The sequence below is a fragment of the Oncorhynchus mykiss genome, chromosome 12 (genome assembly GCF_057628025.1).
Source record: "Oncorhynchus mykiss isolate SJ-2025 chromosome 12, ASM5762802v1, whole genome shotgun sequence".
Lineage (NCBI taxonomy): Eukaryota > Metazoa > Chordata > Actinopteri > Salmoniformes > Salmonidae > Oncorhynchus > Oncorhynchus mykiss.
The window spans coordinates 4,245,318-4,273,282 of record NC_143033.1 but is presented as its reverse complement, the minus strand read 5'-3'; the positions used below and the strand labels follow the sequence as shown (position 1 = coordinate 4,273,282).

The 27,965-nt window shown below is 45.4% G+C and overlaps 1 protein-coding gene across 11 annotated transcripts in view; it reads left to right on the top strand.

Moving 5' to 3' along the window:
- The window catches only part of LOC110536768 (YTH domain-containing protein 1), a 40,250-nt gene continuing 12,285 nt past the window's right edge, over positions 1–27,965 (top strand). For 2 of the 11 annotated variants that reach the window (XR_016484856.1, XM_090191556.1), the window contains exons 1-10: positions 244–487; positions 4,941–5,042; positions 5,373–5,776; positions 10,093–10,405; positions 11,864–12,012; positions 12,663–12,771; positions 15,429–15,546; positions 15,945–16,029; positions 21,312–21,481; positions 27,144–27,223. Coding sequence is in view for 4 of the 11 variants with exons in the window: in XM_090191556.1 (XP_090047682.1) it covers positions 460–487; positions 4,941–5,042; positions 5,373–5,776; positions 10,093–10,405; positions 11,864–12,012; positions 12,663–12,771; positions 15,429–15,546; positions 15,945–16,029; positions 21,312–21,481; positions 27,144–27,223 (1,558 nt within the window). In the remaining 7 variants the exon portion in view is untranslated. Of the gene's footprint in view, positions 488–4,940; positions 5,043–5,372; positions 5,777–10,089; positions 10,406–11,863; positions 12,013–12,662; positions 12,772–15,428; positions 15,547–15,944; positions 16,030–21,311; positions 21,482–21,564; positions 21,916–27,143; positions 27,224–27,965 lie in introns of all 11 variants that reach the window. The other 9 variants (XR_016484859.1, XR_016484858.1, XR_016484861.1 and 6 more) reach the window with 7 other exon arrangements.

Genomic DNA, 27,965 nt, shown 5'->3' with positions numbered 1-27,965 from the left:
AATGAGAACTAGCCTACCTGGTTAAATAAAGGTGGAATAAATTAGTTCAGGAGATCTACAGGGAGTTTTGAGAGAAGGGGTTCCATCTTTCCAGTCCAACGGCCTGGTGTAGTGTCATCTAGAGGGCCAAAGTAGTGGGATGGGTGTAGGGTTAGATCGTGGTGCAATTTAAATGCCTTTTTGTTAGAAATGTGCAATCTGCACTCCGACCTGCGAAAGGCAGCAATACGCAACACGGGGTCTAGTCAACCGGAAATGAACACGAAGATAAAGGAGGGATCCGCCATTTCAGTAGCTACGATGAGACCCACTTCTAGTAAACATTGAAGGGGAGGGGGGGCATCAATTTAACACATTTTTTTTGCTAAATAAGTATTTAGTTAGCTATCGGGTCACCCGTGAGCGAAGGTAAAAACGAGTCCTCTAAAGGTTAGCGGAAAGCAGGGAAAGGGGCGGAAGATGGCGGTCGACAAACGAGATGAGAAAGGTACGTAACGTTAATCGCAGTAGTTTATGGGTTTATGATTTTCTATGGGCTTATTTTTTTGGACCTAAACTTGTCCCCTAGCCTTCCCGACTCTAGGATGACTCCCATTGTTAGGACGGAGACATGAGCATCATTATATACATCTCTCTGGCTGTGTTTCTAACCATCCTTTGTGCCAGGTGTGATATCCCTCCTAAATACCTCGGGATAATCTTCCTATAAACTCAGTAAGGCCAGCAGGCTAGTCTTTAAAACAAAACATATATGTGTGTGTGTAACTGTTATAGAAGTTGTATTGTCCATTTTTGTTCTGTATTTAAACGCCACTTTAAACGTGTACATGATACTGCAACAACATTTCCCCATGGGGACAATGAAGTCAGTAATTAATGAAGTTTTGTCAACGACGCGAGTTTCTCCCAACTGGCTTTTTGGAATGGCCAGTCAGTGAGTTCATTTAAATATGCTAATATTCATTTACACAAAGCCAGGTTAACGTTACCACGTTTTGATAGCTAGTTAACGAGTTATAATACTCATTTGGTTACTAGATACTAGTCTTACTGTTATAGCTAATTAGCAAAGAAAACAGCACCACAGTTTCTAAAAACCAGATGTGCGAGACTACCGGGAACGCTGGCCAAGCAGACCAGGGCAAACAATGTGCAATTCTGGGGTTCCTTCATTAACACCCCCCTCGCCTATCCCATTGGTTCCTTCATTAACACCCCCCTCGACTATCCCATTGGTTCCTTCATTAACACCCCCCTCGACTATCCCATTGGTTCCTTCATTAACACCCCCCTCGACTATCCCATTGGTTCCTTCATTAACACCCCCCTCGACTATCCCATTTGTTCCTTCATTAACACCCCCCTCGACTATCCCATTGGTTCGAATGCGAAAATGTATGCACTCACTACTGTAAATTGCTCTTGATGAGAGCGTTCGCTAAATTACTAAAATGTGTGAACTTCCTCCCCTCAAGTACCCCATTGGTTCCTGCATGAACCCCCCCCCCCTCCCCCATCACCCCTGTCAACAGAACTATGGGAAAACGTTGCCTGTCGGGCGGGGGCAAAGGACACTGTCTGCCGGTCACCCCCGCCTCCCACTAGCACAACACTGTGTGTTAGTTGCTAGCTTGCTAGTTAAGGACACCCTATGTTAACACCCTATGTTAGCTAGCATGCTTGTTAGCTAACAGTGTCGACACAGATTTGATCTCGCCCCTGCCTGCTGTGTACCGGACTAGCTGGCTAAGCTAGCACACTGTGTCCTAAGCTCCCACCTGCCCTGGCTGTCATTAACATAACTGCGAGAAAGCAGTACCAGACAGGTGGGGATGAAGGACACTGTCTACCGGTGCACAGCCAGCTAGCTACTGTTGACGCCCCCGCTCCTACTGTTGCCCACATGCAGGAACGCCCTAGAAATGCAGGCCGCAATTTCACCCTTCTAGACCAGGTCGGGGTTTAAGGTTTAGAAATGACAGCATGAGGCTGCATTTATTGTAGCTGGAGATTTTAACAAAGCAAATTTGAGGAAAACGTTACCAATTGGCCCAGGGTCGTCCGGATTTGGCCGGTGTAGGCCGTCATTGTAAATAAGAACAATTTCTTCACTGACATGTCTAGTTAAATAAAGGTTACATTTTAAATGTAAAAATTTATACAAATAATTTGAATCCATATGGATAGATGGCAGCATTCGCGCAAAACTGAAAGCGTGAACCACTGCATTTAACCATGTCGAGGTCACTGGGAATATGATCCAATACACAGGAAATAACTAACATTTTTGTAAGGCAATCAAACAGGCAAAATGTCACTACAAAGACAGTGGAGCCGCAATTCAACGGCAGGTAGCCTAGTGGTTAGATCGTTGGACTAGTAACCAAAAGGTTGCAAGGTCGAATCCCGAGCCGACAAGGTACAAATCTGCCGCAGTTAACTGTTTTGTGAACGTGACCCTTAGCTAAAGTTTAAAAGCAAAAGTGTTTTTATAAAGAGTGCAGGGGCTATTTAAGTTAATGTGCACAGAGAAGACATTGAAAAGAACATAAATGAACTGTCTGGGTTAGTTATTAGTGATGCACCAATATCACAGTTTTAGCTGATACCGATATCCAATATTTTCCTTGCCAAAAAAAACACGATACCGATATTAAACATTTTAGCAGCCTTTTAAACATTCTAGTACAGTTAAATAGTTAACACACACACACATAGACACAGCGGTCTAAGGCACTGCATCTCAGTTCAAGAGGCGTCACTACAGCCCCTGGTTCGAATGCAGGCTGTATTACATCCGGTCGGGATTGGGAGTCCCATAGGGCAGCGCACAATTGGCCCAGCGTCATCCGGGCCATCATTGTAAATAAGAATTTGTTCTTTAACTGACTTGCCTAGTTTATAAGACAGTTCTTATTTGATTAATGGTGGTCGGACTCATCTGTGAAGCTAGCCACAATAAGGATTAGCCACAAGTGGACTTTGCAGTTAGCCTTCAAAATAAAAGTATGGCATAATTCTACTATATATTATTTTTCATCACTGTCAATTACATTATTTTATTTTGAAGGCAAACCGCAAATTCCACTTGTGCCTAATTCTTATTGTGGCTAGCTTCATAACTCGGTCCGGTCGAGCCTCACTAGCCAGATGAAGCTAGCTGGCTGCTTATAACATTAACTTTGGGCAACAGGGTTAAGTAGCTGGCTAGCTATTTATTTTCATGAACAGAAGTTCAATTTCAATAGTCAAACAACCAGTGGCAACCTAGCTAAATCTTACAAGGATTCCTAAATCATTGCTAAGAATAATGAAAAGGACTGCAGTTTTCAGGCTGGTTGTATTGGTGCTAGCTACGTACCAAGCTAAAGCTAGCTACATACCAAGCTAAAGCTAGCTACGTACCAAGCTAAAGCTAGCTACGTACCAAGCTAAAGCTAGCTACCCCAGAAGTTTGCGGTCGAACAACGCGGTATTGTAAAAACATCGGTGTTTGCAGATATTTTTTTTTTGTACAGCTTTGACAGTGCTACTGTATCTTTTTTGACATGCAAAGATCCAAACGGAGTTCCATAGTATGTATGTATGTCGTGAAGCTAATAGCAGTGTCGCTATTACTGTGTAACTCCGGTAGGGCAACATCTGAAAAAAGCGCACTTGGTAGTGTGTACCGGTCCGCGACCAGTCGGCGAAAGCCAACATCACCCTCGACAGAGAACGGTTGATTGGTCAAGGGCAATGAATTCCATTTTCTTGGCGTTAATGGATTTCGCCTTTTGAGTTATCTTGCTGAAATGTTCTTACTCTTTCAAATGACTGCCGGACTTGTTGACTGGTTGATCCACACAGCAGACATTGTGGGCTAGGTTAGGAATGCTGTGTAGCGCTACATTTTACGTGGCGTCATTACGTCATGTACCTTCGTTATATAGGTCTGCACGTCAGCTTTGGCATCGGTTTTGTACATCGGGCGTTAACCTAGACATCGGTGATGTTGGTATTTTTAGCTAATATCGGCCGATACGATATGTTCACCGATATATCGTACATCCCAATTTGGTTATATATATTTTTGGTTTTTACCCTCTGGCCATAGCTAGCTATTCAGTTAGCTAGCTATTAGCTAACTAACTAAGCTACAGAGATGGTTAACAGAACCAATCGCGTCTCATTAGCTAGCTAAATGAGATCAAGCAGAACTGTGCAACTCGATTGTTCTGAGTTGTGCACCCCCTAGCTCTAGCTGAGACCAGAGGCTTGGATGACTTGTCTCCTGTGGCACTAACTAGTTTGATGATGATGATAATAATATCTAAAAACCATTGATTAGCCCTGTACGCAGGCAAGAAGGCCAGTCCAAACATCAGCTCACTAGGCCATAGGTGCTTAACTCTGTTGTGCACACATTAATACTACTAATTATAAACCACTAATGCTACTAATTATAAACCACTAATACTACTAATTATAAACTACTAATTATAAACCACTAATACTACTAATTATAAACCACTAATACTACTAATTATAAACTACTAATTATAAACCACTAATACTACTAATTATAAACCACTAATACTACTAATTATAAACCACTAATACTACTAATTATAAACCACTAATACTACTAATTATAAACCACTAATGCTACGTCCCAAGTAGCATCCTGTTCTCGTAATCTGTGCTGCCCAATCCAGGTCCTCCTGTTTTTTTCTTTCTTTCTACTAGTAGTTAATTGCACTCACCTGGTGCCCCCGGTCTGAATTAGTCCCTGGTTTTAGAAAGCGAGGATGAAAACCAGAAGTGTTTAGGCCCTACAGGACCTGGATTGGGCAGCCCTGCTCTACATAGGGCACTAGTTCTGACCAGAGCTCTATGGGCCTTGATCAAATGTAGTAGATTTTCTATTAAACACAGTGTGGTTGAATCTGTCGTCCCAGACGGAGAGCTCAACGTGCTGGATGACATCCTCACCGAGGCCCCTGACCAGGATGACGAGCTCTATAACCCTGAGAGTGAACAGCACGTCAACCAGAAAAAAGGTACTTTTTTTTTTTAACCACACAGTTCTGAGAATTGGCAGATTTAAAAAGCCTATATTGGTTAGCCCGAGTCTGTTTGTGCCGTCAATGCTAAATCCACTCATAGTAATCATTCCGGTTTGTAATGGCGCTGGCAAGAGCGCAAACGGATGGTTGAATAAGGGTGCACACGTAAAATAAAATAAAAATTAAACCCTGATGCTTCTTACTACTTTTAGCTTCTATTGAATTCAGTATCGAATCCCAAATAGACCCAAGAGCACTAAACAGACCAGGTTAGATATTGACCTTTTTAATATTTGAAGATGAATGACTTTTCCCGCCCTCCAGGGTCTAAGAGGAAGAACAACCGAGGGGATAACCACGTGCTGAAGCGTCTGCGACCCACGGCTCACACCACCGCCAGACAGGCTACTAAGAGATCAGCCCCCTCGGCTGGGGCCAGCGGTAAAAAGCCAGTCAACTCCAGGAGGGGACGGCACCCCTCCGAGTACGATACTGATAGTTACTATGAGGACAGGAAGACCCATCCTATAAGAGATGGTGGGGCGCAGAGAGGGGAGCCTCCCAAAGCAGCCCACCCTGACAAGCCCCTTGGCCGCAGGAAGACCCATCCTATAAGAGATGGTGGGGCGCAGAGAGGGGAGCCTCCCAAAGCAGCCCACCCTGACAAGCCCCTTGGCCGCAGGAGAGAGCCAGACAGACACAGGATCATGCCTGAGCTCACCACCGAGGTAGGAGCTGCTTTACCAAGGATTATGGGGGGGGAGGGGGGGGATTACTTTAGCATAGCTGCAGGGCTGTTCAATTCTGGTCCTGGTGGGCATGAATCGTTTCTACCTGGTAGATATTGGCACTCACCTGCTGTCCACAAGTGAAAACCTTCCAGGGTAGCCATTGAACAGCGCATAGTATATAACTTAATCCAAGCCACACATGGTTTCTGTCCCAAAATCAAATAGTAAATGGCTTCATTTTTATCCGGTGACAACGGAAGTTCAACGTTATTTGGCCGGGAGCCACAAGTATATGAGCTTACAATGAAAAGGCAAGATGCATGGCCATCATACTGATACTGTTTAGACCTATCACAGAAAGAATGGAGTCCGCTACATGTCCTTATGTTTTGCTTAAAGTTAATCTGGCATTTTACTGGGGACAAGTAGGCTGGCTACACCCGGACAAGTAGGCTGGCTACACCCGGACAAGTAGGCTGGCTACACCCGGACAAGTAGGCTGGCTACACCCGGACAAGTAGGCTGGCTACACCCGGACAAGTAGGCTGGCTACACCCGGACAAGTAGGCTGGCTACACCCGGACAAGTAGGCTGGCTACACCCGGACAAGTAGGCTGGCTACACCCGGACAAGTAGGCTGGCTACACCCGGACAAGTAGGCTGGCTACACCCGGACAAGTAGGCTGGCTACACCCGGACAAGTAGGCTGGCTACACCCGGACAAGTAGCAGAGAGAAGTAGATCCGCAGAGCGCTGTCGGCTGATAGAATGCCTTCTGGTGAATTCTCAAGTGCAACTGAAGCACAAAAAAATGAGTCTGATGCAGAAATGACAAAAATACGCCTTTTTTTTAGATGTACGTTTACAACACACAGGAAGATATTTCTTCATTTTTTTTTCCCTGCTTGAAAAAAAACGGAATTGTTAACACGACCCCTAGTTGAACTTGGTACCAAAGTAAATGGCTGAATTAATACTTTTACTCCTCTCCGTTTTTATTTTTTAAAATGTATTTAACCTTTATTTACCTACGCAAGTCAGTTAAGAACAAATTCTTATTTTCAATGACGGCCTAGGAACAGTGGGTTAACTGCCTTGTTCAGGGGCAGAACGACACCCAGCTCGGGGGTTTGAACTTGCAAACTTCTGGTTACTAGTCCAACGCTCTAACCACTAGGCTACCCTGCTACCGTTGACCTAGCAACTCCAGACTCGACACAGACGCAGCGTGTAGGAGACACTCAGAGCCAGTACTGCATGTGCGTAAACTTTGTTCACTCACTCAATGCCTCTCGATCACATTCGCTTGTCCAAACTCAACAAAAATACAATTCTGTAGCTTCTATCTACAGTGAAGAGGCGACTCTGGGATGCTGGCCTTCTAGGCAGAGTTCCTCTGTCCAGTCTCCATGTCAACAGTGAAGAGGCAACTCTGGGATGCTGGCCTTCTAGGCAGAGTTCCTCTGTCCAGTCTCCATGTCAACAGTGAAGAGGCAACTCTGGGATGCTGGCCTTCTAGGCAGAGTTCCTCTGTCCAGTCTCCATGTCAACAGTGAAGAGGCGACTCTGGGATGCTGGCCTTCTAGGCAGAGTTGCAAAGGAAAAGCCATATCTCAGACTGGACAATAAAAATAAACGATTAAGATGAGCAAAAGAACACAGACACTGGACAGATGAACTCTGCCTAGAAGGCCAGCATCCCAGAGTCGCCTCTTCACTGTTGATGTTGAGACTGGTCAGAGGAACTCTGCCTAGAAGGCCAGCATCCCAGAGTCGCCTCTTCACTGTTGATGTTGAGACTGGTCAGAGGAACTCTGCCTAGAAGGCCAGCATCCCGGAGTCACCTCTTCACTGTTGATGTTGATACTGGACAGAGGAACTCTGCCTAGAAGTTCAGCATCCCAGAGTCGCCTCTTCACTGTTGATGTTGAGACTGGTGTTTTGCGGATACTATTTAATGAAGCTGCCAGTTGAGGACTTGTGAGACGTCTGTTTCTCAAACTAGACACTCTAATGTACATGTTATTTCGCTAGCTTTAAATTCTGTAATTTTACTCCATCTTGCATTAGTGAACTCTCACTCCACTTGCTACACATTGAGCCGCTTTGATTGGCCAACATAACCAACAGGCTACCAGTCAGCTGCCAGTTGTTTTTTTATGGGGTGCACCTCATAAAAACAAAAGGCTAAATTGAAAAGTTAGTTTTTATTAAATTAATCATTTGAAATGGTATGTCCTTGTATGTAACATTGTCACATATTTTAGGCCTATAAGAAAGTTGGACACTACCGGTATCTTCTCACATTTCAAAGTGTTTTAGTCTGTAATTAACATTGTTTTGCGAACAGTAATTTAACAGATTCAACATTTCTACATGCCGTGTTGCGTTATTCAAATGTGTTTAACTTTATAACATGAGTGGCGCTAATATGATACAGTCCAGACTCCCAGTGGTTCCTCAGGACAGACTAGAGTCAGTATGAGAGAGGAGATAACAACTCAGCCCAGCCTCCCAGTGGTTCCCCGGGACAGACTCCCAGTGGTTCCCCGGGACAGACTCCCAGTGGTTCCCCGGGACAGACTCCCAGTGGTTCCCCGGGACAGACTCCCAGTGGTTCCCCCGGGACAGACTCCCAGTGGTTCCCCCGGGACAGACTCCCAGTGGTTCCCCCGGGACAGACTCCCAGTGGTTCCCCCGGGACAGACTCCCAGTGGTTCCCCCGGGACAGACTCCCAGTGGTTCCCCCGGGACAGACTCCCAGTGGTTCCCCCGGGACAGACTCCCAGTGGTTCCCCCGGGACAGACTCCCAGTGGTTCCCCCGGGACAGACTCCCAGTGGTTCCCCCGGGACAGACTCCCAGTGGTTCCCCCGGGACAGACTCCCAGTGGTTCCCCCGGGACAGACTCCCAGTGGTTCCCCCGGGACAGACTCCCAGTGGTTCCCCCGGGACAGACTCCCAGTGGTTCCCCCGGGACAGACTCCCAGTGGTTCCCCCGGGACAGACTCCCAGTGGTTCCCCCGGGACAGACTCCCAGTGGTTCCCCCGGGACAGACTCCCAGTGGTTCCCCCGGGACAGACTCCCAGTGGTTCCCCCGGGACAGACTCCCAGTGGTTCCCCCGGGACAGACTCCCAGTGGTTCCCCCGGGACAGACTCCCAGTGGTTCCCCCGGGACAGACTCCCAGTGGTTCCCCCGGGACAGACTCCCAGTGGTTCCCCCGGGACAGACTCCCAGTGGTTCCCCCGGGACAGACTCCCAGTGGTTCCCCCGGGACAGACTCCCAGTGGTTCCCCCGGGACAGACTCCCAGTGGTTCCCCCGGGACAGACTCCCAGTGGTTCCCCCGGGACAGACTCCCAGTGGTTCCCCCGGGACAGACTCCCAGTGGTTCCCCCGGGACAGACTCCCAGTGGTTCCCCCGGGACAGACTCCCAGTGGTTCCCCCGGGACAGACTCCCAGTGGTTCCCCCGGGACAGACTCCCAGTGGTTCCCCCGGGACAGACTCCCAGTGGTTCCCCCGGGACAGACTCCCAGTGGTTCCCCCGGGACAGACTCCCAGTGGTTCCCCCGGGACAGACTCCCAGTGGTTCCCCCGGGACAGACTCCCAGTGGTTCCCCGGGGACAGACTCCCAGTGGTTCCCCGGGGACAGACTCCCAGTGGTTCCCCGGGGACAGACTCCCAGTGGTTCCCCGGGGACAGACTCCCAGTGGTTCCCCGGGGACAGACTCCCAGTGGTTCCCCGGGGACAGACTCCCAGTGGTTCCCCGGGGACAGACTCCCAGTGGTTACTGATGTCCCTCTGTGTTCTGTAGAGACTGAGGGTTAGGTTACTGATGTCCATCTGTGTTCTGTAGAGACTGAGGGTTAGGTTACTGATGTCCATCTGTTCTGTAGAGACTGAGGGTCAGGTTACTGATGTCCCTCTGTGTTCTGTAGAGACTGAGGGTTAGGTTACTGATGTCCATCTGTTCTGTAGAGACTGAGGGTTAGGTTACTGATGTCCATCTGTTCTGTAGAGACTGAGGGTCAGGTTACTGATATCCATCTGTTCTGTAGAGACTGAGGGTTAGGTTACTGATGTCCATCTGTGTTCTGTAGAGACTGAGGGTTAGGTTACTGATGTCCATCTGTTCTGTAGAGACTGAGGGTCAGGTTACTGATGTCCATCTGTTCTGTAGAGACTGAGGGTCAGGTTACTGATGTCCCTCTGTGTTCTGTAGAGACTGAGGGTTAGGTTACTGATGTCCTTCCTCTGTAGAGACTGAGGGTTAGGTTACTGATGTCCATCTGTTTTGTTGTCTAGAAGCTGAGTCCTCCCAGCGAGGAGGGCAGGGTCAGCCCCTCTAAGGAAGCAGCAGAAGAAGAGGGGGCATCAGACCAGGAGACGGGCAGCACGGCCGAGTCCTCCGAGGGACACCAATCCAACATGGAGGAGGAGGGAGAGGAAGATGAAGAGGAGGGCGAGGAGGAAGAGTATGAGGTGCAGGAAGTGGATCAGAGAGCCAAGAATGCTCCAAATGATTACGACATTCGCAGTGAAGTCAGCGACTCCCGGTCTGAGTCTGTGTCCTTCTCTGAGGGCGAGTCTGTTCTCTCCGGCTCTGCCTCTGAGGCTTCAGGTAAAACACACCTGCTCAACATTCACGTGGGCTATGTCCCAATTTATGTCCCTCTTCCCAAGTGTGCACTTGTTCACTTCCCTTCATGGATTAAGAAGGAAATGACTGGAATAAGAAAATGGTGGGAACTCCCCTCTAGTCTATTTGCTTACACCAATTCAATGGTTGATACATTTGTGGGAAGTAGTGAACAAGTGTACAATTCAGGAAGAAGAGATTATTGGGACACTCTCTTAGGCTTTATGAAAATTCTGAAATTACACCTTTTACACTTCGGATTTAAAAATGACCCAATGCACTGACTGTTTATACCAGAACTCCCCAAAAACATATTTAGTATGGTGAACCTGTTAACGGAAAGCCCCGGTCAGCAGTTAGATGTGAGTTGTCCACTCCGGTAACCTACACCACTCTGCCTGTTTAAAAACCTCTTACATTTCCAGCAAATTACACTGGTTGTCCCTCAATGAATAACGCCTATCATTTCCCATGCAGATGTAACCTACTGATATTAGAACAGGGAATATGGTAGGTCTACCTCTCGTTAGCCTCCCGCACTGGTAGGACAGTTATCTGACTTATAGGTCCGTGTCAGACTCCGTTACATGCAGACAAGTTTGATAAGGCTGAGGGAGACTCCGTTACACGCAGACAAGTTTGATAAGGCCGAGGGAGACTCCGTTACACGCAGACAAGTTTGATAAGGCTGAGGGAGACTCCGTTACACGCAGACTAGTTTGATAAGGCTGAGGGAGACTCTGTTACACGAAGACTAGTTTGATAAGGCTGAGGGAGACTCTGTTACATGCAGACAAGTTTGATAAGGCTGAGGGAGACTGTTACATGCAGACAAGTTTGATAAGGCTGAGGGAGACTCTGTTACATGCAGACAAGTTTGATAAGGCTGAGGGAGACTCTGTTACACGAAGACTAGTTTGATAAGGCTGAGGGAGACTCTGTTACATGCAGACAAGTTTGATAAGGCTGAGGGAGACTCTGTTACATGCAGACAAGTTTGATAAGGCTGAGGGAGACTCCGTTACACGCAGACAAGTTTGATAAGGCTGAGGGAGACTCCGTTACACGCAGACAAGTTTGATAAGGCTGAGGGAGACTCATCAATTCAGTCACAACAGATGAGAGGAATAAGGCTGAAGATCATTAGTCAACTGGCGATTCATAACATTGGAATCGGTTTTATTAGCGATGCACCCTTTTGGATCGGTCTGGGCTCCCGCGGACTGATGCACTAGCGCCTTAAACATTTGAATCGGGGACCGATGCTTATCTGTTAGTTGTTATATCCTTAAAGCACACTGCCCATTTTGTGTCTTTTCATTGCTGAAGAATCAATGTATCGATCTTTCTCTTGTTCTGAGTGTTGTTTTTGTTGCAGCCATGCCATGTGCTATGAATAAGTTATTTGCACGTATTTGAAAACTGCGTGGTGTTCTCCAGGTTCTGAGAAAACGCACGAGAAACTGTCATCGTCTGTCCGCGCTGTCCGCAAGAACCAGAACAGCAAGCTGAAGTACGTGATACGAGACGCCCGCTTCTTCATGATCAAGAGCAACAACCATGAGAACGTGTCCCTGGCCAAGGCTAAGGTATCTTAAAGGGATGTTGGGAAATTCTAGCACACATATACCAGTGTTCTACTTCCCCAGAGTCGGATACCATTTTCATGTCTCTGTGTGCAGTATAAAAGAAGTTAGCAATGTTACCGTATCTATAGACTTCGTCGTTGCGCTAGCGCTAGTTAGCATTGGCACGTGAAACTACTACGGACTTTGTATGTCTGTGCGTGCACTATAGAATGCTATAAGTAGAACAGGGGCCTTGTATGCCAGGATTTCACAGTATCCCTTTAACTCAGAAGCTATGTACCAAATGGCACCCTACTCCCTACGTAGTGCACTGCTTGTGACCGACGGTATTGCCATGGTTAAAAGTAGTGCATCATATAGTGAATACGGTGGCTTCGGGGAGGTCGGGTGGCTTCGGGGGAGGTCGGGTGGCTTCGGGGGAGGTCGGGTGGCTTCGGGGGAGGTCGGGTGGCTTCGGGGGAGGTCGGGTGGCTTCGGGGGAGGTCGGGTGGCGTCGCGGACGTAACCATAGTCTCTTAGGAAGACTGTACAAAACACTGTCAAATGCCTTTTGAACTGCAGAAAATGTACCGAAATAAAAGTTGGTATGAAAATGTTTCACCATGTTGAATACAAGCAAAACGGTTGGATGTTGACTTTGTTATTTCCAGGGTGTGTGGTCCACTTTGCCTGTTAATGAGAAGAAGCTGAACGCTGCCTTCCGCTCCGATCGCAGTGTCATCCTGGTCTTCTCAGTCAAGGAGAGTGGCAAGTTCCAAGGTGAAGTTCATATGGTTAATATGTATGTACACGTTTCATTCCTCCAGCTCCAGCAGAAGTGTTGAGGCTCCCCCAGGACTGGAGTTGGCTTTCCCCATGTATGTGTTTCATTCATCTCCAGCAGAAGTGTTGAGGCTCCCCCAGGACTGGAGTTGGCTTTCCCCATGTACAGTGCCTTGCGAAAGTATTCGGCCCCCTTGAACTTTGCGACCTTTTGCCACATTTCAGGCTTCAAACATAAAGATATAAAACTGTATTTTTTTGTGAAGAATCAACAACAAGTGGGACACAATCATGAAGTGGAACGACATTTATTGGATATTTCAAACTTTTTTAACAAATCAAAAACTGAAAAATTGGGCGTGCAAAATTATTCAGCCCCCTTAAGTTAATACTTTGTAGCGCCACCTTTTGCTGCGATTACAGCTGTAAGTCGCTTGTGGTATGTCTCTATCAGTTTTGCACATCGAGAGACTGACATTCTTTCCCATTCCTCCTTGCAAAACAGCTCGAGCTCAGTGAGGTTGGATGGAGAGCATTTGTGAACAGCAGTTTTCAGTTCTTTCCACAGATTCTCGATTGGATTCAGGTCTGGACTTTGACTTGGCCATTCTAACACCTGGATATGTTTGTTTTTAAACCATTCCATTGTAGATTTTGCTTTATGTTTTGGATCATTGTCTTGTTGGAAGACAAATCTCCGTCCCAGTCTCAGGTCTTTTGCAGACTCCATCAGGTTTTCTTCCAGAATGGTCCTGTATTTGGCTCCATCCATCTTCCCATCAATTTTAACCATCTTCCCTGTCCCTGCTGAAGAAAAGCAGGCCCAAACCATGATGCTGCCACCACCATGTTTGACAGTGGGGATGGTGTGTTCAGCTGTGTTGCTTTTACGCCAAACATAACGTTTTGCATTGTTGCCAAAAAGTTCAATTTTGGTTTCATCTGACCAGAGCACCTTCTTCCACATGTTTGGTGTGTCTCCCAGGTGGCTTGTGGCAAACTTTAAACAACACTTTTTATGGATATCTTTAAGAAATGGCTTTCTTCTTGCCACTCTTCCATAAAGGCCAGATTTGTGCAATATACGACTGATTGTTGTCCTATGGACAGAGTCTCCCACCTCAGCTGTAGATCTCTGCAGTTCATCCAGAGTGATCATGGGCGTAGTGTACTGAATATGGTCTGTCCTCCTGTGTGTAGTGTACTGAATATGGTCTGTCCTCCTGTGTGTAGTGTACTGAATATGGTCTGTCCTCCTGTGTGTAGTGTACTGAATATGGTCTGTCCTCCTGTGCGTAGTGTACTGAATATGGTCTGTCCTCCTGTGTGTAGTGTACTGAATATGGTCTGTCCTCCTGTGTGTAGTGTACTGAATATGGTCTGTCATCCTGTGTGTAGTGTACTGAATATGGTCTGTCCTCCTGTGTGTAGTGTACTGAATATGGTCTGTCCTCCTGTGTGTAGTGTACTGAATATGGTCTGTCCTCCTGTGTGTAGTGTACTGAATATGGTCTGTCATCCTGTGTGTAGTGTACTGAATATGGTCTGTCCTCCTGTGTGTAGTGTACTGAATATGGTCTGCCATCCTGTGTGTAGTGTACTGAATATGGTCTGTCCTCCTGTGTGTAGTGTACTGAATATGGTCTGTCCTCCTGTGCGTAGTGTACTGAATATGGTCTGTCCTCCTGTGTGTAGTGTACTGAATATGGTCTGTCCTCCTGTGTGTAGTGTACTGAATATGGTCTGTCATCCTGTGTGTAGTGTACTGAATATGGTCTGTCCTCCTGTGTGTAGTGTACTGAATATGGTCTGTCATCCTGTGTGTAGTGTACTGAATATGGTCTGTCCTCCTGTGTGTAGTGTACTGAATATGGTCTGTCCTCCTGTGTGTAGTGTACTGAATATGGTCTGTCCTCCTGTGCGTAGTGTACTGAATATGGTCTGTCCTCCTGTGTGTAGTGTACTGAATATGGTCTGTCCTCCTGTGTGTAGTGTACTGAATATGGTCTGTCATCCTGTGCGTAGTGTACTGAATATGGTCTGTCCTCCTGTGTGTAGTGTACTGAATATGGTCTGTCCTCCTGTGTGTAGTGTACTGAATATGGTCTGTCATCCTGTGTGTAGTGTACTGAATATGGTCTGTCCTCCTGTGTGTAGTGTACTGAATATGGTCTGTCATCCTGTGTGTAGTGTACTGAATATGGTCTGTCCTCCTGTGTGTAGTGTACTGAATATGGTCTGTCCTCCTGTGCGTAGTGTACTGAATATGGTCTGTCCTCCTGTGTGTAGTGTACTGAATATGGTCTGTCCTCCTGTGTGTAGTGTACTGAATATGGTCTGTCCTCCTGTGTGTAGTGTACTGAATATGGTCTGTCCTCCTGTGCGTAGTGTACTGAATATGGTCTGTCCTCCTGTGCGTAGTGTACTGAATATGGTCTGTCCTCCTGTGTGTAGTGTACTGAATATGGTCTGTCCTCCTGTGTGTAGTGTACTGAATATGGTCTGTCCTCCTGTGTGTAGTGTACTGAATATGGTCTGTCCTCCTGTGTGTAGTGTACTGAATATGGTCTGTCCTCCTGTGCGTAGTGTACTGAATATGGTCTGTCCTCCTGTGTGTAGTGTACTGAATATGGTCTGTCCTCCTGTGCGTGCAGGTTTTGCCAGGCTGTCCTCGGAGTCTCATCATGGAGGGTCTCCCATCCACTGGGTCCTGCCTGCTGGGATGAACGCCAAGATGCTGGGTGGGGTGTTCAAGATTGACTGGATCTGCCGGTAAGGCCTAAACCATGCCTTTTTATAATGTGGTAGCTATAATTCAAATGTAACTTCAGACAAAATTAATTACGGGAGATTTTCCTAGTCCTAGACTGAAAGAACTCTATGGATAATCTCCATATAATTTTACCTTTATTTAACTAGGCTAGTTAAGAACAAATTCTTATTTTCAATGACGGACTAGGAACAGTGGGTTAACTGCCTGTTCAGGAGCAGAATGACAGATTTGTACCTTGTCAGCTCGGGGGTTTGAACTTGCAACCTTCCGGTTACTAGTCCAACGCTCTAACCACTAGGCTACCCTGCCGCCCCTAAAGAGCTTTTAACCGCCCCTTGGTGTTTTGTCGTCCCAGACCTGTTTTTAAAACTTCTGCTCTAAACCATTTTGTTTTCAGACGGGAGTTGCCGTTCACTAAAACGGCTCACCTCTCCAACTCGTGGAACGAACACAAGCCTGTAAAGATCGGCCGAGACGGACAGGTAAACATTATTGATTAATCATTTCTATCCATGAGTCAGTCGGGCCCAGTCGCAGTGCCGGACCGCGCATTGGACCCCTGGGCATGGGTTGAAAAACCCCGCCCTGTGACCTTCCAGTCTATTTGTCCCCACATCTGTCTCCTCCTCTAATTCACCTCCTATATACACTACGTGACCAATAGTATGTGGACACCTGCTCTGTCGAACATCTCATTCCAAAATCATGGGCATAAATAAGGAGTTGGTCCTCCCCTTTGCTGCTATAACAGCCTCCAACTCTTCTGGGAAGTTTTTCCACTAGATGTTGGAACTTTGCTCCCGAGTGGCTCAGCGGTTTATGGCACCGCTTCTCAGTGCAAGAGGCGTCAATACAGTCCCTGGTTCGAATCCAGGCTGTATCACATCCGACCGTGATTGGGAGTCCCATAGGGCGGCGCACAATTAGCCCATCCGGGTTTGGCCGGGGTAGGCCGTTACGGTGAATAAGAGTTTGTTCTTAACTAGTTAAATAAAGTTTAAATAAATGTTAAATGAAAACAATTCTGTGGGGTCTCCATTCAGCCACGAGCATTAGTGAGGTCGGCGATTAGGCCTGGCTCGCAGTCAGTTCAAATTTATCCAAAGGTGTTCGATGGGGTTGAGTTCAGGGCTCTGTGTTAGCCAGTCAAGTTCTTCCACACCGATCTTGACAAACCATTTCTGTATGGACCTCGCTTTGTGCAATGGGGCATTGTCATGCTGAAACAGGAAAGGGCCTTCCTCAAACTGTTGCCACAAAGCTGGAAATACAGAATGTACGCTATGCTGTAGCGTTAAGATTTCCCTCAACTGGGGCCTAGGCCAAACCCTAGTCCTAGACTGAAAGAGACGAAAAATATTGTAAACCATAAAAACAGCCTCAGACCATTATTCCCCCTCCACCAAACTTTACAGTTGGCATTCGGGCAGTTAGTATTCTCCTGGCATCCGCCAAACCCAGATTTGTCCGTCAGACTGCCAGATGGTGAAATGTGATTCATCACTCCAGAGAATGTGTTTCCATGCTCCAGAGTCCAATGGCGGTGAGCTTTACATCACTCCAGCCTTGGCATTGCGCATGGTGATCTTAGGCTTGTGTGCGGCTGCGCCGTCATGGAAACCCGACAAACAGTTCTTGTGCAAAGGTTACTTCCAGAGGCAGTTTGGAACTCGGTAGTGAGTGTTGCAACCGAGGACAGACGATGTTTACGCTCTTCAACACTCTGCGATCCCGTTCTGTGAGCTTGTGTGGCCTACCACTTCGCGGCTGAGCCGTTTTTGGTCCTAGACGTTTCCACTTCACAATAACAGCACTTGCATTTGACGGGAGCAGCTCAGGGAGGGCAGAAATTTGCCGAACTAACTTGTTGGAAAGATGGCATCCTATGACTGTGCCACGTTAACAGTCACTGAGCTCTTCAGTAAGGTAACTGTTTGTCTATGGAGATTGCATGGCAGTGTGCTCAGTTTTATACACCTGTCAGCAACGGTTGTGGCTGAAATGGCCTAATCCATTAATTTGAAGTTGAAATATATCTGTATCTATCGGTCTCGTCTAATTCACCTCTTTAGACAGAGCCTTCACAATTGACTTTTTCCACATTTTAATGTGTTAAAGCCTGAATTTATAATAGATTAAATTGACATTTTGGGTAACTTTTGGGTAAGGCACTTAACATCAGTTTCTTGACCGAATCTTTTAATTCTGAGGCTCCGTATCAGTGAGTGTGCAAATTCTCTCAGTTTCTCGCAGGAATTTGGGACTTTGCTAATTTTCTCATGCCGAAACCAGATTAGATACAAAGCGATTAAAAAAACGTTAAAAGACAAAAATATAATATTAGCAATGTCACTAAGCAAAAGACAAGCAACTACAATGTCAAAACATGATTTTTTTGCCATGTTCAGTACCATTTGCTTGATTTTAAAGACCCGTGAGACTATGGTGTATTGTCATTAGCTAGCTAACTAACATTGGCATGCTAGCAATGCTAGTGTTTTTTTATCCATAAAATGAAGTGGGCAGAGAACAAACTCCTTTTCAATTAGATTTTAAATATTATTTTGCAATTATCAGTAAATGTGAAAACAACAAAAGCAATAGGCACCATAAAAGTATTTAACAAATTAGAAAATGAATCTCGATATGTTATACCCCTGTCTGTTAGGTGTTATAAACTCTTTGTTTGCATGGCAGGACCAGTCAAAGACCGACTCTGGTGTTGTGTCAACATTAAAACGAGAATGGACTGTCCCAGGGGACGCAACAACACTGGCACATACACAGATGCAGTTCTCATGCAATTATCAGTAGTTAATAACAGTCAGTACACATACGTTCACATAGCTATGAGCTAGCATGTTGTAAAGTAGTTAGTTACTGCCCTGGCGTCATCTCCATTATCTTGAGCAAAAGAAAAGAAAGCATATGACAGAATAGCTGTCAATACACTGCATATTAGTCCACAATTTCTCTGACATTTGGCTCGTAGTTCTTGCGCAAGAAATAAATGGAGACAGTGTTCATGGATCTAACAAACAGGTAAAGGCCAAACTCACTTAAGTAAAATGGTAGAAATAGGCCTGTTTTTTTTTTTTTGTGTGTTTTTTTAAAAACGTTGTGGCTGTGGTAACTAGTGATGACTTAGACTTGTCTTGACCCTAGTTACTGCCCTGATGACACAGACAGCTTCATCATCAACAGTAATGTGTGTTATGTTGGGGCGGCAGGGTAGCCTAGTGGTTAGAGCGTTGGACTAGTAACCGGAAGGTTGCAAGTTCAAACCCCCGAGCTGACAAGGTACAAATCTGTCGTTCTGCCCCTGAACAGGCAGTTAACCCACTGTTCCTAGGCCTTCATTGAAAATAAGAATTTGTTCTTAACTGACTTGCCTAGTTAAATAAAGGTGTAAAAAAAAAAAAAAAAAAAAAAATGTTAATTACCCAGCCAAGCAGATACAAGGAGTAGTCATTTTGGTTGTAAAAGTGCATTATCAAAGAGCTTTGTTCTCTCTTTAGAACAAAATGCAATTGACCACTTGGCTGTCTATTGTATCACAGGCCCTCCCAGTCAACACCACCTCGTAAGACCGCGGTTCCCAAACTAGGGGTCGCCAAGTGGGGGTCACCTGTTGTAAAAATGGGGTCTTGGGAGCGTTTGGACACACCTACTCATTCAAGGGTTTTTCTTCATTTTTACTATTTTCTACATTGTAGAATAGTAGTGAAGACATCAACACTATGAAATAACGTATGGAATCATGTAGTAACCAAAGAAGTGTTAAAATAAGCAAAGAGAAACGACAGTCCATTACTTTAAGAAATGAAGTTCAGTCAATCTGGAAAATTTCAAGAACTTTGAAAGTTTCTTCAAGTGCAGTCGCAAAAACCATCAAGCGCTATGATGAAACTGGCTCTCATGAGGACCTCCACAGGAAAGGAAGACCCAGAGTTACCTCTGCTGCAGAGGATAAGTTCATTAGAGTTACCAGCCTCAGAAATTGCAGCCCAAATAAATGCTTCCGAGTTCAATTAACAGACACATCTCAACATCAACTGTTCAGAGGAGTCTGGCCTTCATGGTCAAATTGCTGCAAAGAAAGCACTACTAAAGGACACCAATAAGAAGAAGAGACTTGCTTGGGCCAAGAAACACGACCAATGAACATTAAACCGGTGGAAATCTGTCCTTTTTAGTCCGAGTCCAAATTTGTGATTTTTGGTTCCAATCACTGTGTCTTTGTGAGATGCAGAGTAGGTGAATGGATGATCTCTGCATGTGTGGTTCCCACTGTGAAGCATGGAGGAGGAGGTGTTTTGCTGGTGACGCTGTCTGTGATTTATTTAGAATTCAAGGCACACTTAACCAGCATGGCTACCACAGTATTCTGCAGCGATACGCCTTCTCATCTGGTTGTGGGTCTGCAAAATTAAGCAAATGGGATTGAACTCATGACAAAGTTATGTTTCGACATTATAGTGGCTGTTGATGTTTTGGTTTGTGTTTTTTTTAGTGAAATTGCAAATATTTTATTATTGTCATTTTAACTCTGATTTAACTACCGGTATGTATCTATTCTAATCTGGTTACGGCATGAGGAAATTCATCAAGTCCCAAATTCACACAAGATACTGCAAGATTTTACTCACTCACGGATACAGAGCCTCGGAAATAAAAGGTCTGTTCACAGATTAGGAGCCACTCCCTAAAAAGAAACAGACACTGGGGAGACAAATTCACCTTTCAGAAGGACAACCTTAAACACAAGGCCAAATAAACACTGGAGTTGCTTACCAAGGCAACGTTGAATGTTCCTTGAATGGCCTCGTTACCAGTTTTGATTTAACTAGATTTTTGGCCTTGAGAATCTATGGCAAGACTTTTTTTTAAAAATGGGTGTCAAGCACTGATCAGCACTTGGAAGAATTTTTAAAAGAATATGCAAATATTGACCAATCCAGGAGTGCAACTCTCTAGGAGATTTACCCAGAAAGACTCACTGCTTCAATCACTGCATTGAAAGGTACATTGAAAATGTATTGACTCAGTGGTGTGATACTTTGTATTTCATTTTCAAACATTTCTAAAAACTTGTTTTCACTGTGTTTGTGTGATATATATATATATATATATATATTTTTTTTTACCATTTTGAATTCCGGCTATAACATGACAAAACGTGGAATAAGTCAAGGGGTATGAATACTTTCTGAAAGCACCATCTAGCCAATGAAGAGAACATACTATCCATCCTCCTGAAGTGCTGACCTGCTGCACCCTCGACAACCACTGTGATTATTATTATTTGACCCAGCTGGTCATTTTATGAACATTTGAACATCTTGGCCGTGTTCTGTTATAATCTCCACCCGGCACAGCCAGAAAAGGACTGGCCACCCCTCATAGCCTGGTTCCTCTCTAGGTTTCTTCCTAGGTTTTGGCCTTTTTCTAGGGAGTTTTTCCTAGCCACCGTGCTTCTACACCTGCGTTGCCTGCTGTTTGGGGTTTTAGGCTGGGTTTCTGTACAGCACTTTCAGATATCAGCTGATGTAAGAAGGGCTTTATAAAATTAATTTGATCCCTTGTCTCGCTAACTATTCACTGTCATGCAAATTACCCTAAAGAGTGACCGGCGGCTAACCAATTAATGGTTAACTGTTAGCATCCCAAAGGGGGAATAGTTAAGACTAACTAACTTGAACTTAGATTCACAGAGATTCTATGGGTTGATCTACTAATCTGTCCCCCCCTTCCGGCCCTGCAGGAAATGGAGCCAGGGTGTGGAATGCAGCTGTGTGTGACGTTCCCCCAGGACGAGAGCATTAACTTGTTTCAAGTTATTCATAAAATGCGACACAAGAGGAGGATGCCTTCGGAGCCGCGCTCTCGAGGACGCCCGCCGCACAGAGAGCCCACCCGAGGCGACCCGGGAAGGTTAGACATTGTTATTTAGACTGCTAGTGAGCTCTTGTGATGACGGAGCGGTTCTGATATGATCATCTAACCGTCCTTCCCAGAGTTCTCTACTCTCATCACATCCCCACGAAGAAGGGTACCTGAAATCCTCTGGTCTGCTGCCTAGGACTGTTTACAGCAGCTCTGAGGAGGATAGATCTATCTATCTATGGCCCAGCGCTAACCACGGTGTCACTATGGCCCAGCGCTAACCACGGTGTCACTATGGCCCAGCGCTAACCACGGTGTCTCTGCGGCCCAGCGCTAACCACGGTGTCTCTGCGGCCCAGCGCTAACCACGGTGTCTCTGCGGCCCAGCGCTAACCACGGTGTCTCTGCGGCCCAGCGCTAACCACGGTGTCTCTGCGGCCCAGCGCTAACCACGGTGTCTCTGCGGCCCAGCGCTAACCAGGGTACTAGTAGTTTGAGTCTGGTTTGTTTCTGTCTGCACGTGGTGGTGATGTGTAAAGAAACCGGTTTTAATTTGGGGGTCTTGATCTTTCCCTGTACTGAATAGTCTCAATTTAAACCCCCTCACTAGCTACTTATTAAACCACCAATGTTTTAGTTGAGTTTATACACACTTTTCAATAGTCCATAGGTTCACTGCTTGAATGCATTTCTCTAGGTAAGTTGTTTTAAATTGGTTCCCACAGTATTTTCTTTCTATCCTGGGGAGATGAACCTAGTCATGTAAGGGGACTTGGGAACCTAGTCATGTAAGGGGACTTGGGAACCTGGTCATGTAAGGGGACTTGGGAACCTGGTCATGCAAGGGGACTTGGGAACCTGGTCATGCAAGGGGACTTGGGAACCTGGTCATGCAAGGGGACTTGGGAACCTAGTCATGTAAGGGGACTTGGGAACCTGGTCATGCAAGGGGACTTGGGAACCTGGTCATGCAAGGGGACTTGGGAACCTGGTCATGCAAGGGGACCTGGGAACCTGGTCATGCAAGGGGACCTGGGAACCTGGTCATGCAAGGGGACCTGGGAACCTGGTCATGCAAGGGGACCTGGGAACCTGGTCATGCAAGGGGACTTGGGAACCTGGTCATGCAAGGGGACTTGGGAACCTGGTCATGCAAGGGGACTTGGGAACCTGGTCATGCAAGGGGACCTGGGAACCTGGTCATGCAAGGGGACTTGGGAACCTGGTCATGCAAGGGGACCTGGGAACCTGGTCATGCAAGGGGACCTGGGAACCTGGTCATGCAAGGGGACCTGGGAACCTGGTCATGCAAGGGGACCTGGGAACCTGGTCATGCAAGGGGACCTGGGAACCTGGTCATGCAAGGGGACCTGGGAACCTGGTCATGCAAGGGGACCTGGGAACCTGGTCATGCAAGGGGACCTGGGAACCTGGTCATGCAAGGGGACCTGGGAACCTGGTCATGCAAGGGGACTTGGGAACCTGGTCATGCAAGGGAACCTGGTCATGCAAGGGAACCTGGTCATGCAAGGGGACCTGGGAACCTGGTCATGCAAGGGGACCTGGGAACCTGGTCATGCAAGGGGACCTGGGAACCTAGTTGGTCAACGGTCGGTCAGTCGGTCATTGCCCCCCCCGCAGACTGGACTGAGGAAATTCATGTTGTTAAACCTTAACTTCATCAGGAATGAATGTCATCTGTTGGCAGTTAGGTGGTTAGGGAAACCTAAAGGACTAGGACAGGAGTGTTTCCATACCCCGACCTAAAGGACTAGGACAGGAGTGTTTCCATACCCTGACCTAAAGGACTAGGACAGGAGTGTTTCCATACCCCGACCTAAAGGGCAGGAGTGTTTCCATACCCTGACCTAAAGAACTAGGACAGGAGTGTTTCCATACCCCGACCTAAAGGACTAGGACAGGAGTGTTTCCATACCCCGACCTAAAGGGCAGGAGTGTTAGTTAGGAGGAGACCCAGAGGCAGAGTGATACAAACCCACCTCTTTCCCTTTTTAAGGCTTTAATGAACTGAGAATGACACCACAAGGAAGGGAAGGTCTAAGCCAAAGAGGGTCGGTCACTTTTTAGTTTTATAAAACGTCCGAAGTGAAGCTCATCCTGCGTTTTTGTTTTTGTTTTGATTGCAATGGACTGAGTCAATCAGCCCCTTTGCCCTCTCAGCCAGGCCCCTCCTTGTCATGTATTTGTGGCTGTAGACCCTAAACCATAAGATGGACTGTCTATATGAACTTCTGATTACTTAACCAGCAACGGTAACACAACTACAAGAAAGCGGTATGTTACCATTTTAACCAGCTCTTACTAATTTACCTGGTGACAGTTAACTCTGCTGTTTTATTTTTTTACATTTTAACTGTATCTGGTTGATTTTTAATTGAACAAGGTGTGGCGTTTCAGTGCGTACATTGTTTTATGTTGATGGCTAGTCAGAAGCAGTGACTATGTACGGGATAATCAACTCAGGGCTTTATGGACTTACATTATTTTCCAGAGAACGTATAGAGCCCCGAGTCGATTATCCCTTTTATACCATGGCTATATAGAAATGTCTTCCAACATCCACTGAAGTAGCTAGCCCGTTTACTGGATAGTTACAGTAGTTGCCGTGGTAACCAAACACTCGCTAGTTTAGCTAACCAAACCATCAGTACTAGCTTGCTATTACGAAAATCGAATTCAACAATAACAATACTGTTTTCAATTCAACTTTTACTTACAAAAAACAGCTCAAACAAAATATGTAAAAGTGAACTATACCCATTGAATTCCACCATGCAAATATACTGTGCGTTATAGGGAAATAATGCACGCTCTAGAATGCCCTTCAAGCCAATCAGAAAGGAGTATTCAACAATGCCATGATATAAATTGGTTTAATTGTTATATTGATTGGCTAGTCAGAAGCAATAACTATACTGGTTTAATGCAGATAATACAGTTTCTAGCTCGTTATTGGAACAACGTGGAAATGTACTAAAACTGTCACAAGAATTTTCATAATAATTAGTCAAAGACTCAGCTTATTCAAAATATTAGTACCGTTTATTCAGAGGACGTTCTGAAGTCCTCTATACAAAGACATCCATTTTATAGCTGCACACCTACATCCACACAAACGGTAGGTATCCTACGCACATACTTCCACACAAACAGTAGGTGAGTTTTATCCTTCTCCGTAGTTCTCACCACTGTGTATCACCACCCAGCCGACAGGTCCATTCCCCCGAGATTAGGGAAACCTTGAGAAGTACTCCCTATGCTCTCATAGGTTCCTCAGAGGCCTAGCCAGGTCGGTCCAAACACAGTTTTAATTGTTCTACGGTATTTTCCTTCGGCCCCCACGTACAAGTTCAAATGCTAAGCTACGCCTTGCTCAGACAGTCTGTTTTTCCACTATACAGACACCTAATTCTGACTAAAACTACACGCATCATCAGATTATAATTTTATGATTCTAATCAATTTCATACAGTTATAAGGTTTCAGAGTGGAATTACTTTATCATTACCTTTCAACATTTAAATTATTTTATCAAAAACATGGGCCAACTCCCAAAGATGGATGCCAAGGAGGTAAATAACAGATGCCCCAAACCTCTTTTTTTTTTTTTTTTTTTAATTTATTTAAAAAAAAATATCTAACAAGAATGTACCTCAAGAGTTAAGCTACTGTAAACATCATGCTTAAGCTGCATGGAACTAACTGGTGAATTAGCTGCATGGAACTAACTGGTGAATTAGCTGCATGGAACTAACTGGTGAATTAGCTGCATGGAACTAACTGGTGAATTAGCTGCATGGAACTAACTGGTGAATTAGCTGCATGGAACTAACTGGTGAATTAGCTGCATGGAACTAACTGGTGAATTAGCTGCATGGAACTAACTGGTGAATTAGCTGCATGGAACTAACTGGTGAATTAGCTGCATGGAACTAACTGGTGAATTAACTGCATGGAACTAACTGGTGAATTAGCTGCATGGAACTAACTGGTGAATTAACTGCATGGAACTAACTGGTGAATTAACTGCATGGAACTAACTGGTGAATTAACTGCATGGAACTAACTGGTGAATTAACTGCATGGAACTAACTGGTGAATTAACTGCATGGAACTAACTGGTGAATTAACTGCATGGAACTAACTGGTGAATTAGCTGCATGGAACTAACTGGTGAATTAGCTGCATGGAACTAACTGGTGAATTAGCTGCATGGAACTAACTGGTGAATTAACTGTCTACAAGCAGTAAAATGTAATTGAGAGTATAATGGTTGATCAAGCAGTAAAATGTCACTGAGAATATAATGGGTGATAGTCTGCTCAGTATAACTGTCTGTAAGCAGTAAAATGTCATTGAGAATATAATGGGTGATAGTCTGCTCAGTATAACTGTCTGTAAGCAGTAAAATGTCATTGAGAATATGATAGTGATGGTGATGGTGATGGTCTGCTCAGTAGAACTGTCTGTACGTGTTTAGTGTTTTTAAACTACTACTATCAAAACATTCAATGAAATCTTCAGTTTTAGACATGAAAAAAGTTTCCACCCTTTTCTGGAGGTGGATACAATGGCAATATGACAGGTGATATGACAGGCGATATGACATGCGATATAGCCTAAATCACCTTTATTTCTCAATCTGTTAATTGTGTTATGGAATAATCTGTTCAGATTGCTTCAGAAATGTTTGTATTAGGATATTAGAGCACCGTCCTTTATCTGTTATAGGGCTACTAGGATGTTGTGCTGTATCTATGATGTTATAGGGCTACTGGGATGTTGTGCTCTATCTGTTATAGGGCTACTAGGATGTTGTGCTGTATCTATGATGTTATAGGGCTACTGGGATGTTGTGCTGTATCTGTTATAGGGCTACTGGGATGTTGTGCTGTATCTGTTATAGGGCTACTGGGATGTTGTGCTGTATCTGTTATAGGGCTACTGGGATGTTGTGCTGTATCTGTTATAGGGCTACTGGGATGTTGTGCTGTATCTGTTATAGGGCTACTGGGATGTTGTGCTGTATCTGTTATAGGGCTACTGGGATGTTGTGCTGTATCTGTTATAGGGCTACTGGGATGTTGTGCTGTATCTGTTATAGGGCTACTGGGATGTTGTGCTGTATCTGTTATAGGGCTACTGGGATGTTGTGCTGTATCTGTTATAGGGCTACTGGGATGTTGTGCTGTATCTGTTATAGGGCTACTGGGATGTTGTGCTGTATCTGTTATAGGGCTACTGGGATGTTGTGCTGTATCTGTTATAGGGCTACTGGGATGTTGTGCTGTATCTGTTATAGGGCTACTGGGATGTTGTGCTGTATCTGTTATAGGGCTACTGGGATGTTGTGCTGTATCTGTTATAGGGCTACTGGGATGTTGTGCTGTATCTGTTATAGGGCTACTGGGATGTTGTGCTGTATCTGTTATAGGGCTACTGGGATGTTGTGCTGTATCTGTTATAGGGCTACTGGGATGGGATGATGTGCTGTATCTGTTATAGGGCTACTGGGATGGGATGATGTGCTGTATCTATGATGTTATAGGGCTACTGGGATGGGATGATGTGCTGTATCTGTTATAGGGCTACTGGGATGTTGAGCTTTATCTATGATGTTATAGGGCTACTGGGATGTTGTGCTTTATCTTGTGTTTCCTTGTCTCAATTGTTTGCCTAATTCATGTAGGGGTCGGCCAGAGGAAAATGCCATTCACAACAGGAAACGGCCGAGGATTGATTATCCAGCAGAGTTCCCACAGAGACCAGGTTACTATTACTACCATATGAATTGGTACAGTATGAAAATGATCTATGTCCCTAATGTCACCCTATTCCCTATATAGTGCACTACTTTAGACCAGAGCCCTATGGAACCCTTTTCCCTATGTAGTACACTACATTAGACCAGAGCCCTATGGAACCCTTTTCCCTATGTCGTACACTACTTTAGACCAGAGCCCTATGGAACCCTATTCCCTATATAGTGCACTACTTTAGGCCAGAGCCCTATGGAACCCTATTCCCTACATAGTGCACTACTTTAGACCAGAGCCCTATGGAACCCTATTCCCTATATATAGTGCACTATTCTTGACCTGTGCCCGCCCACCATTTGGGCACATAACTACTTATTGTATTGGGTACAGTTTGTTGTTTATTATAAGGACAGGAAATGCCAACCCGATGGTCAGCCATGAGCAGTAGGTCTGTTAGGAACAAACCATGGTGCTGAAAGTCGTCGTTTATCAAACACTTCTACATTCGTTACTAAATTATGCCGTACGTAAATTATTGGGATTTATTTAACTGTCGCACACTATATATATATATATATATATATAAGCATGTTTTCATTGATAATTCAGAGCCATATTATATTTGTAAGGGCGTGAACGAGCACCAGAACCCCTGCCTGAAACTCTCCATATACTCTGGTAACAAAAACGCCCTCCGTTCACCCTCTGTGGTAACAAAAACACCCTCCGTTCACCCTCTGTGGTAACAAAAA